A 13256-nucleotide genomic window follows, 5' to 3' on the forward strand; every position below is an offset into this window, starting at 1 on the left:
GAGTCTGTTCCAATTTCGGTTGTTAATTCTAATACTAATGAGTGCATTCTAGATAATACAGAGTTTACATCCAATACACTTTCGGACCGATGTAAGATAAACTTAAGATGAAGACGAACAATCGATCGTTTTTCCTGTACGCTATTAGCACAAATGGCCTGTGTATTCCAGTCGAAGTATCACAAATTATAGTAGAATCAGAATGTGGTATTGGAATACTTTTTGATACTAGACTCGAATTTTGTTTACAAGCAGCAAGATCAGAATCATCAACCTGTAAGCGTGCAATGTCCAACAAATCAATTCCTTTAGTGGAGAAAATAGCATCAACGTTGAAACGTGACAAAGTATCTGCCACAACATTTGACTCACCTTTTATGAACCGTATGTTGGTAGAAAATTGAGAAATGTAATCTAACCGTCGAATTTCTCTAGGAGAATAACGATCACTTTTGGCATTGAAAGCGTAAGTCAAAGGTTTGTGATCAATGAATATCACGAAATCTCTACCTTGCAGTAAGTGTTTAAGATGTTTAACTGCTAAATAAATAGCTAATAATTCTCTACCAAAAGTGCTGTATCGGGTTTGGGTCGGTTCTAGCTTCTTTGAGAAGAAAGCAAGTGGCTTGATTTCATTATTTACTCGTTGTTGTAGCACCGCACCTACTGCTGTCTGAGAAGCGTTTGTACACAGAATTAGTGTTGCTTCTGGGTCAGGACTTAGGTAGGTCAGCATGGTAGTAGAAGCAATTGCTGTTTTAGCAGCAGAAAAAGCATCTTTCGCTTCAGAGGATAATATGAACTTTTTGACTTTGCCTTTTAACGCCTCTGTTAAGGATTGTAGAATGTCTGAACAGTGAGGAATAAACCGGCGATAAAAGTTAATCATACCCAAGAAACGTCGAAGTTTATTTAGTGAGTCTGGCTCTGGAAAATTTTTGATGGCTTCAATTTTTGTGTCTAACGGTTCGATACTATGTTTGTCAATCGAGTGACCTAAAAACTCTAAACTCTCGACTCCAAAAGTGCATTTGGATGGGTTAATGACTATACCGAATCTCTGAAATATTTCGAAAAGTTGATGTAGGTGATCAATATGTTCGTGGAACGAACTGTTAGCTATTAATACATCGTCGATATACACGAAAAAAAAATCTAGGCCTTTAGTGACTTCATCCATAAATCGTTGAAAAGTCTGTGCGGCGTTCTTTAATCCAAATGGCATTCTCAGAAATTCAAACAAACCAAATGGGGTAATGATGGCTGTCTTTGGTATATCCTCAGATGCTACCGGAATTTGATGATACGCTCGCACAAGATCGAATTTAGAAAAAATTTGTTTACCGTGTAACGTAAGTGAAAAATCGTGCAAATGGGGAATGGGGTAACGATCTGGTAACGTTAAGTTATTCAGTGATCAATAATCACCACAGGGTCGCCAATCCTGATCCCGGTTAGGTACCATGTGGAGTGGGGATGCCCAGGGGCTACTCGATGGACGTATAATTCTAAGTCGCATCATGTGCTCAAATTCGGCTTGTGCAACTGTAAGCTTGTCCGGTGGTAAACGACGTGGACGTGTCGAAACTGGTTGGCTTTTGGTGATAATTCGATGCACCACGGAATGCTGGATGGTGTTTTCGCTGTAATCTGGTTTCGTTAACTTTGGAAACCTAGATAAAATATTGGCCAATATGTCGTTTACTGGAGTGTTGATTTTAATACTATGTATATGATAGTGCGATTGAATTCCAAGAACTTGGAGTTCTGTGCACGAATCGATAAGTTTTCTCTTTTTAACATCGACTAATAAGTTGTAGGAGCTTAGGAAGTCTGCACCTAATATAGGGTGACGGACATCAGCGATAATAAACACCCAGTTTAGTCGACGTCTAATTCCCAAGTCTAATGTCAAGAGTTGTTCTCCAAATGTTTTTATTTCAGTCTTATTAGCTACTCTCAATGAATATTTTCCACATTTAGAAATAAGTTTCTTGGCTAACGTAACTGGGATAACACTGACTTCGGCTCCAGTGTCTACTAAGAATTTGTAGCCAGAAGTTTTGTCGAGAACGTGGAAAAGGTGACTAATAGCATGACCAGTAACATTTGTTGGTACTACTGTCTGGTTGACACCTTTTGCCGAGGAAAATGACCTGAAAAATTTACAGGACGTAACACACTTCCTAGTTTTGTCACCATACTTCCTATGATACCAACAGATGTCGCCATTTTTGTTTGTTCTTGAGTTATCTCGGTTCTTACTCTCCCGAGAACTAGGGCGAGACCTTCGAGATGTGAGATTGGAAATAATTGATTGTAACGTATCTAGCTTGTTTTCAAGACTAACAACAGTGCGTGCGTGCTGTGTACGTAGGTCACTTAAATCAGCTGTTAAGGACGCTATGTTCGGAGTTTGAGTGTCACTCGTAGTTTGTGATATCGCTGGCACGTAAGGTGTTGTGCCTGGCGTTACTTCTAAAACTTTGTCAGCCATGCTAGCTAGACTCTCTAAATCTAAAGGTTGGCTAGAAGCGCAAAGAATTTGCCGGACTACTGTTGGTAAACGTTGCAGCCAAATTTCTCTCAGAAAAATATCACCCACCTTAAAAGGTCCAGCCAACTGCCTCATGTGGCGTAATAATTGAGAGGGTGAATTGTCACCTAGCTCGCACTCATGCAGTAATTGTTGTAGCTTCTTTTCATCCTTGCGTTTATAACAATTGGTGACGGTGATTAAAACGGATCTACGCTTACATATTCAGTTAAAGTGAATTTTTTAACAACAAAATGGTTGATCTGAAAACCTTATAGCAACAGCAAAATACTCCTATCGAATTATTAGTCAAGAATATGTCAATATCCTCAAGAACGAATGTGTCTGATTCCACTATGACTCCGGATTCTATCGCAAATTCCATAACTGAATTTAGATTTGATCCAGAAAGTGGAGTTACTTTTGAGGCGTGGTTTAAACGCCATGAGGATTTGTTTATTAATGAATGTAAGGAGTGGGACGAATGATCAAAACTGAGATTATTATTACGAAAGCTCGGAGTGTCCGAACATGAAAAGTTCTGTAATTTTATCCTCCCAAAGAAGTCATCCGACATAACTTTCAAAGAAACAGTCGAGTGCCTGACACGTATATTTGGAGAACGGTCATCAATTTTTCACACTAGATACCAGTGTCTTCAACTTGTAAAGAAAGTACAGGACGATTACGTAGTGTATGCGAGCATCGTGAACCGGGAATGTGAACAGTTCCGTTTACAAGAAATGTCATCAGATCAATTCAAATGCCTTATTTTTGTATGTGGATTACAATCTCCAGTAGATGCAGATATTAGAACACGGATTCTAGCGAGAATCGAACAAGATCCTAATATCAGTCTGCAGCCAGTATCTGAAGAGTGTCAAAGAATGGTTAATTTGAGGCATGACACGAATCTTGTAGAAAGGAACAGTGAACACGTGGAAGTTAAAGCTTTGCGTAAATCTTTTAATGGGAATAAAGATTCGTACTCCCAGCGAATGCCAAATCAAGTGAAACATAAAACGTCATGTTGGCGATATGGTAAGTGTCATTCTGCAAATGCTTGTTAGTTTAAAAAACGAGTATGTTTTCAATGTGGTAAATATGGTCATGCTCAAGAATGTTGTAAAAGTAAATCAAAGGTTTCCTACCGTCAGCATAAGTTTCGTAAAGGAAATAAGATGCAGACTTCAAAAGTAATGCCATATAACTCAAATGTTGTTCTGGTCACAAAAAGTGACCAATTCACATCCGAAAGGAAGTATGTAACCATCTTTTTCGATGGCAAACCGGTCAAACTGCAAGTCGATACTGGGTCTGACATAACATTAATTTCTAGAGAAACTTGGATTAAAATTGGTCGACCCCGATATCAACCTACATGTTATAATGCCAAGAGTGCGTCAGGAACTAATATTACTATTCTTGGAGTAATACAGCTACCTCTCACATTAAGTGAGAAGAGTATGACCGGGAAATGTTATGTATCTGAGAATTGTAATACCAACCTATTGGGGATTGATTGGATTGATAAATTTGGTTTGTGGGATTTACCGTTGAATGTACCGAAAGTAGAATCCCAGCCATGGCCAGAAACGAAAAAGCCTTGGGTCCGACTACACGTTGATTATGCTGGACCAATGAGTGGACAATATTTTTTGGTGGTGGTAGATTCATACTCGAAATGGTCGGAAATTTATGTTGTACGAAGACCATGTACGTCTGAAACACTGCTACATCTGAGACAATTATTTGGTAGGTTTGGTACACCTAATGTTTTGGTTTCAGATAACGGAACGCAGTTCACGTCGTTGGAGTTTGCGGAGTTCTGTAGACAAAATGGAATCGAACACATTAGAACTCCACCGTATCACCCTCAGTCAAACGGGCAGGCAGAGAAATTTGTTGATATTCTTAAACGAGCTCTCTTAAAGATGGGAGGAGAAGGCAACGTAGAAGAGGCTCTGCAACAATTTCTCATTTCTTATAGAATTACGCCAAGTCCAAACTGTCAAGACGGGAAATCACCAGCCGAAATAATGTTTGGCCGACCGATCAGAACATTTTTTAATGTTTTGAACCCGAAAGACAGAATGAGTGGACTACAAAAAAATAAGAAAGGGAATTGCCCGAAAATTCGAGAATTCAAAGTAGGTGACTCAGTCTATGCACGGGATTTCCGGCCTGGCAAGTCAAAATGGATATTTGGGTTTATAAAAAAACGACGTGGTACAGTATTGTATGAAGTGATGGTCGAAAATACACTAATTATTAGACATGTAAATCAACTGCGAGATAGAAAATGTATTTATGAGTCATCTAAACTCAAGCCATTACCAATGGAAGTACTATGTGATACATTTGATATTCCATCACCACCACCACCACAAGTTGAAATGAGAAAAAATGATCTGAAATCAGAAGTTAAACGAAGGTCATTCAGGAAACGAAAACAAACGAAATTTTTTCAAATACACCCTAAAGTGAAATCATACGATCAAACTTCGCGAGGGAGGTGATGTGTGGGCGAGAATGACAATGATTGGTTGTCTTGATGAGTCAAACATTATATAGGATGACAGGTTTTATATGTGTTATATATATTCCAATATCCTTATTATGTATTGACAGTTATTGACAGACTGTTATTGATTGACTGTTCCTTGCGTCGGATTTTGGTGTGGAAATATATTGACGTTATAGTGAGGCTAATCTCGTGTTCTTGATCTGAGTTGTGTTGAAGTCCTGAAAAACAGACAGTGGGTGGGAATCTAGTGTAGATATTCGTCTAAGGTAAATTAACGTCCCAAATACGTGTGAAAAGTGAAAGGACTGTTATAACAAGAACCTTTAAAGTTATAACCAGTATCTTTACGTTTATAACATTCATGAACTGACCTGTCAGGTATAGTAGAATTGAGTGCAACGAAATCGATCATTGAAATGATCATACACACTGCAACCGACAAACAAATTTGTTTTAGAAAGTAGAGTTGAGAAACTACAATCTATGCATATAGTGTTTATTATTGTCCACATTGGAGTTATGAACTCCGAGCAATTTTATTTTATAGGGTAGGAAGGAAATGTACCGCCGACAAACTGGAAGAAGAACTGATGAACATTGAAAAATGTCGAAGAGACAACTGTTACCCACAGAAATTTATCGAAAAATATAAAAATCCTAAAGGAAACCAGATGAAAATGCCTACAGTTAGTAAGAAACCGATATCTATAAATCTCAACTTTAAAAGTGATGACGTCGCAAATGAAATCAGAAGGAGGCTTAACACAGCATTAGCCAGAACATATATGGCAGTCAAATTATTAATTCTGTATAAAACCAACATATTCAATAACCCAATCAAAGGTTGACAAGAACTCTTTTCATGATACAGCAAACTGTATTCATAAATCTAGGTGTACCTGACAAAGCAGCAAAATTGACCGAACAGAAATGAGAAACAATACTACTACTTACATTATGACCATTACTGCTCACACTACTACTACAACTACAACAACAACTACTACTACTACTATCACTACTGCTACTCATATTCACACTCACACTACCACTAATACTCACACTACTAGTAATGCTACTACCACGACGACAACGGCCATTACTACCACTAACACTTCTACTTCTTCTGTTACTATTACCAATTCTTTTACTAATACCCCATTCAGTAAATTGTCCTACTCAAATTCTTCAACATGATTTGCATATTACAAGCCCTGTAGTATAATTAGTTCTACTCGATTTAATATCGAAACACACATGATGTTCTTCTAGACTACGTATTCATGTTGGACACAAGTCGACAGTCAATAACAATCGTAATAGTGCTCTTTGCCGACGTTCATCAATGTACCCGTATAAATCAGATGAAACTAAATGAACGGTATAAAACTAACTGGTCAATTAATTTGCAAACACAAGTTTACAACCATTCTTACATGTTATAACCTAATTCATTCAATATTAGATTCTATTACGTTCACTGATTGTTTCATGATTGTTTCAGTAAATGAAATAAGGGTTATGGCAATCAAGAATGTCATTATCCGAGAACACATTCTATTAATCTGTAAGTGCATTCACCACATCCACTTCGAAACTATACATATGTGAATTCAACAAAAACACTGTTATCATGAATACCAATCAAGGTGTGTAATAAAAGTATTTGTCACTGATGAACTTAATACATTGTGCACTCAGAGTGTTGTGGGGTTTATTCGAAAGCTTTGATGAGTTGATGCAGTAAACTTCAGAATATCTGACTGTAAATCAACTTGCCAACACAGCTTATCTCACACACGAATAGAAATGGAAGCACAGTTGGGCATTATGAGTGCAACTTCGTCACTATCCATATTCAAACTTTTCATATGTGGTCTGACTAACGCAAGTAGAAGATTTCATATATTCCTCATGTTCACTCAAAAGGTAGTGAGTGATTGATACAAGGAGTTCATTTGCTTTTTCATTTGTTTTATGAGATTCTTCTGTTCATAAGCCATTACAGACAATTCCAACTTGAATTGCAAATACTTCAACAATTCGCAGTCAACAATACGTGAGTGTGTATCTATTCAGGTTTCAGCTACTAACACAATGAATCAATTATGAGAATTGAAACGGTTCTGTATAACACTGAAACACGGGAATCCACTACTGAACAACGTCATCTTATTTATGCTAAAACAAATTATGAGTGAGAGACAATGGAGTTGGCTAAAAGTGTTCACTTCACTTTTGCAGTTTTGAGTAAGATGAACGTTGAAAGTAGTTAAGTGCCACTCACACTATCGAAACAAACTCTATTTGTCTGAACAATGAGAATATATTAATGATAGTGTGCAAAGCGTCGGGTCTCAACAACACGACTCTTGACTAACACGCTATTTATAGAAAAACTTTTATCTTGATGTTGGATAAACTATGTTAATCAAATACAAATTATGAGTTACAATGTGAAATGAAAACTGGCTTGTCTTATGGTCATCCAATAATGATTTCACCTTGTTTTCCCTAAATTACTGACATATGACACCTCCTTGAGAGAAATTAGCCTGAACAAACGGAGTGTTTTTAGTACTAGTGTCTCGTCTACTATCTTAATCAGTATTGTCATGGATGAAATATGACAATATGGAGAATGGATTGTTGGCTGCCAGATATCCCTTATTTAAGGTCATTGCAACATCGTCTATGAGGTGAACAAGTTAAATTTAAATAAACGTTTATTTAACCTGTTTAGTTATAACTTGTATGTCCAGAGAAACATCACTTGTCAGTGTTATCAAAAAGAGTTTCGTCTCATTCAATGAAGACTTAATCAACAGTTTCGATGAACCACATGCTAACGAATTCTAACGGTAGAATCAAAATAGTGAGTAATTCGTGAATTAACTGTTTCATTGACATTTTTAACTATCACGCTCAACTATCATTAACGATTACACAAAAGACAGTTCGACAGTAGAGTGCACAAGCGTAATATGTATTGAATAATGATGCACTTAGTGAGGCACAACTCTTCAAATCTATAATCAAAAACAATATATAAATGATAAATCACACTAGTCTACACATCATCACACCCAGTACAACAACACCAACAATTTGAAAAATGAAACAGTCACTCACACTCGTCTTCTTAGTAGCCATTGGTTACGCCACCGCCCACACCACATCACATGACTATTCGGGTGGGTACGGTGGCGGTTGCTATGGTAGCGATTGTGATAGCGGTTATGGCGATAGTGGATATGGTGGAGGCTGTACTGGTGGTGACTGTGGCGGCGGCTATGGTGGTGGCTATGGTGGAGGTTGCAGTGGTGGAGATTGTGGTAATTACGGTGGTGGCTATGGTGGTGATTGCAATGGTGGAGATTGTGGTAATTACGGTGGTGGCTATGGTGGTGGGAATGGTGGTGGTTGCAGTGGTGGCAATTGTGGAGGTGGCTTCGATGAGGCCTTCCCTGCCCCCTATGGCGGTGATTATGGTAACGGTGGCAACGGCTTTGGAAAAGGTGGTAGTAAAGGCAACAATTATGGAAAGGGTTATGGCGGTGGTAGCGGTAAGGGTAAGGGTGGTGGCAAAGGTGGCAAAGGCGGCAAAGGTGGCACTTACAAACCCAGCCATTATGGAGGCGGTTACTGAGGCACCAGTTGAGTTGTGGATCATTCTAATTTGTTTGTGTCACACTCTCCACTGTCCTATTTTTCTACACACCTCTCAATTCAACTCACTGTAATATAGTCGTGTTTGAATTCGAGATGAATAAAACCTATTCATTCTAAATAGTGTTTTCCATGTACGTTTTGTATTGTGTGATGAACGGACGTTAGTTTCTGTGATATTTCGAAGTATTGAGAAGTAGGTTGTGTTAGTAGACAAGTGAGTGCCATGCCTCACTGTCGTGACCTCATAAGTAAAGGAAAATGTACATATCAATTCACTGAATAGTGCGATTTGAGTTAGTTTGGATAATCGGGTTGTTGGTATTTTAGGCTGTAATTTGACTAGTCTTGGTTGACACATAGACATTGTGTGAGGATCGCCTCGATATAGCCGTTATGACACAAACTAATATAGGATAGGTGGAATGTGACTAGTAGTGGAATTCAGGACACGCGTTTCGTTCAACTTAGGACTCGTCGGTTTGGTGGAGGCAATCTACACAAGATGACCATATACCGACCAAGACTGATCGAATTTCAACCAAAATATCAACAACAGGATAATCCGAACCATTTCAAATCGAATTAAATCTCACACGGTTGCATAGGTGAGTGGAATTGTAGACTTAATAACTGAGTGGTTGATGTCTTAAGCGAACGGTAAGAGGTTTGACCTGAGGATGAACATCAATTCTGGAATGAAGCTACATTCAGCCGATGTCCATCCTAGATTCCATTGTTAGTCATTCTCCATCTACTCCACTTCGTCCAACCGTCTAGATTGTTTATCAGCAGATGTGTTCATGGCATATACTGTAAATGTGGCTGAAGACCTAGTCGAACTCATGTTCCTTTATAAGAGATACGTGGATGATATCATAGTTATCTGTGAATGAGAGGACGATATCAATTGTTTATTGAATAAACTGAACGTTCTTCAAAACTGCATCAGTCTTTTATGCGAAGAGGAGAAGAACGACCAGCTTCCTTTCTTAGATATACTTATAAGTAGACGAGAAGACGGTTCAATCGAACGATCCATTTTTAGAAAGCCAACTTGGACAGGCCAATATCTTAGTTATTATAGTTACTGCTCAGTGCAATACAAACGGGGTTTGATAAGAGGCCCACTTAACAGGATTAATAGTATATACACAAAGGACGATATTGATGACGACGTTAGGTTGTTGAACAAAACACCAATGGAAAATGGTTATCCATTAAAATTCATAACTAGATGGGAAGGTGGTGGTATAGTGAGGCCTATTATAGCCGTGGCACAAAAATGCATGTCTACATCACCTTACCGGTTAGAGGTGATTTAAATATCCTTTTATTGAAACAAAGGCTTAAATCAGTTATTAACAAAACGTGCTATACATGAAAGGTCATTATCAGGGAAGAAACAACGTCCATGCTTCACCAAAACCTAGAAGAAATGAAAGCCATTGGGTCATATCCCACTGTTTTTATCAATTTAAATGTGTGTGTGTGTATGTGGTCACACATAAACAGGGAGGCGTAATCATGAACTGTAAATTAGGGTATCTGAACATGTGCCTAAATGGTCGCGGAAACAAATAAAATCAAATGATCCCATAAGAGTAGATGATAAACATCCATCATCTTCTATTGCCTAATATTTAGTTGAAAGAGGTTATTAGATTGATTTTAACACGGAGTTTGTGATGTTGTACAAAAGCGTTAAACAGCGTATGCTAAGGTTTATTGGAGCCTTAACCATAGGAAAATTCAAACCCCCTTCATGTATTCAAAATTAGTTTGTTCTCAACCTAAACCTATCCTGGTAATGTTAGCATATTATTCAGAGTGATGAGTTTTCAAATCGCTTTTTCATATTTATTTTATCGTCTTTGACTCCTATTAACCTCCATTCGTCTGGTTGACAATTTTATTGTTATGTATAAATGTTTTGAAACAGTATATGTGTGATCAGATTGTTTGAAATGTATTGCGCTAATATATCACATAATCTTGATAAGCTGTGTCTTCTTATTAACCTATCCAAATTAAATCTTTCAGTTCATTAACACATCTCAATATATTTAGTGGGGGATTTAGGCTGTAGGTGAAGTTGATGGTTGAGTATCTGTCATTTGTGGATTTCGAGCATACATTGTTGGGCGCCCATAACCATTCCATGGCTAGATATTTTCCTACTGAACGAGTTCTCCATTTTGTGTGCATAATCACTCCACTGATTCAGTCCCAACGATGAATTCCGCAATAAGAACACATTTGGACTTCAATTTCACACATTTCATAGTGTTTCACATCAACGACCACTATTTAGTTGGGGATTTTCGACAAACACTTGCCTCATTGTTGCCATTTCATTCCCTACAAAGTGGTCACCCTCAACTGATGATCACAAATTGTCATGTCACTCAAATATTTTTATCGTTGTAAATAGGCAGCATGTTGAAATGAAAATGGTCTAACAAATGGCCAAACGAGAACTAATGAACACCTTGCTCGTATTGCTTGTAATTCGACATTCCCCTAGTCTGTTTACAAGGTTGCATCCATCTTCAAAACTCAACTTGCTCGTAGTCCATCTCCTCCGTGAACGATTAGATTGTCGTAAATAAATTATATATTTGTAGTATCCAAATGAGTAGGAAAATTATGATATTACAAATATATAATTTATTTATTACAATCTACCCAATGCTCAATTTATTCAAGATTAGATTGTCGATTTTTTAGTGTTACTGATTTATCTCATTGTGTCACGGAGAACAGATCCACATATTTTCATCAATCACATGGAGGAATCACTTTTCTGATAGCTACTGACTATCGTGCAACCGAATTCATCTTCATTAGATCTCGAATGTGTGCATTGTTTCATAGATGAATCCTGATTTTCCAACCAGATTCATTATTGTTGTGGAAATTAGTCCCATAAAATTGTCAAGTGAGATAATGAAATTTGATTAGAGTGGGAAAACATTTTCAATAAATTAATCGTCAAGCTCTGAAATTCAGACTCAATAATTGTTGCAAAACTGTGATCGATATAATGTGTTTATGTATCAATCGTGAATCCAATAGTGGGTTTCATGTGTCTCGATTGCATGCGAAATGTGCCACTTGTGAAGTTGGAATTTCACCTAAGTATGCTAAATGTGTGAAGAGTGGTGCACTGTGATTAATTTATTGATATAATGTTCAATAGGAGAAATGTTTTATTTTGGAATGATTGTGCCAATATTGTATTAGTGTGTGGCTGTAGTATGCGTCAACCCTATAATGGGCGAAGATAATTAAGTAGGCTTCACTCAGCTCTTTTAGAAGCATATGTTCGGTTTCATGAGGTCGGTTTTGGTGTTTGAATGAAGCAGTGATTCCTTTGTATTGATAACTGCTTGATTTCGATTTCCAAATACAATACATTCGTTCGTGTTCATCTAATGCTTCTTGATTAAATTGCGTTGTTTGTGGGATTACTAGTTTATACTATAATTCAAATACCATTAAACATCACATTGGTCTCTCGATGGGGCCTGTGATAGAACGGTTAGACTGACATTCAGATTTTAATGCTTTTGAGGAGTATGTGGAGAGCTTCGAAATCTGGGCTGTGACCAAAGAGGATGTTGAGGATTTCAATATTATCGCTCATTTGCTTTCGTTCATCGGAAAAGAAGCATACAGTTTACTACAGACTTTGGCATTTCCAGACAAACCGATCTCACTCCCTTATGCAACTGTCAAGCAACTACCACTGGACTATGTAATGTATACAAATCTCGAATGTGGTGAAGGAGAAAAATTCAATGGGATGATTCGACAGGACATCAGGAATTCCACTACTTTAATACGTCGTCGTAGTTCAATACGTAATCAAGGTTATTCAGACAACAGTTAATTAATTTGTGAAACAGTTCACGAAGATGAGCACAAGTTTGGTAAACGCTTGTTCTGTGTCAAGTTTCATCCATGTAATTCATGTGTATTTTGTAATTGTGAATGCTTTTAATGTGGTCAATCTGGACACATTCAGTCAGTTTGTAATACCATGGTTCATCTCTCTGAAACCAATGCTAAAATTTGTGGTTGTGATCCCACTAAGTTCGATGTTTCTAATGATCACCTATCTTTATCCAAAACTTCGAGAAGCGGGATGACGTCACATAGCAGTCCAATGTTGAATGAAGCCCAGAATCATTGTCAGACAAAAGTTTCTAATCAACCAACTTCTTATCAGATTTCTCGTGTTCTTGTACCAGATATGGTTTGCCATAATGATTCGCATATTTCTGATGACATTTCTTACAACTCTGAGAATAATATGTTGAATGAGTCAAATCATGATCAAAAACCGGATTCAGTTTTGATAGATGTTGATTTTCCTAATGATCCAATATTCTCTAATGAATCTGTGAATAAATTTGAGAGAAATAGTTCGGAAAAATCAAATTCTGATGTCATATCAAATGTCATTTGTCCACACAATGAACTTCTCTCTGGTGATATTCCTACTGAGTGTGACAAATA

At 37.5% G+C, this 13256-nt stretch overlaps 1 protein-coding gene across 4 annotated transcripts in view; it reads left to right on the forward strand.

Annotated features, from left to right (window-relative positions):
* Smp_131110.1 (hypothetical protein) overlaps window positions 1–8857 on the forward strand; it is a gene marked incomplete at both ends in the record, with an annotated part of 28824 nt that extends 19967 nt beyond the window's left edge. The window contains 2 exons of one of the 4 annotated variants that reach the window (XM_018797390.1): window positions 8125–8587; window positions 8663–8855. In XM_018797390.1, the coding sequence (XP_018652436.1) occupies window positions 8246–8587; window positions 8663–8806 (486 nt within the window). Of the gene's footprint in view, window positions 1–8124 lie in introns of those variants that run through there. The other 3 variants (XM_018797384.1, XM_018797389.1, XM_018797388.1) reach the window with 3 other exon arrangements.
* Window positions 8858–13256: the final 4399 nt, after the last annotated feature.

Source organism: Schistosoma mansoni, chromosome 4, assembly GCF_000237925.1.
Source record: "Schistosoma mansoni strain Puerto Rico chromosome 4, complete genome".
Classification (NCBI taxonomy): Eukaryota; Metazoa; Platyhelminthes; class Trematoda; order Strigeidida; family Schistosomatidae; genus Schistosoma; species Schistosoma mansoni.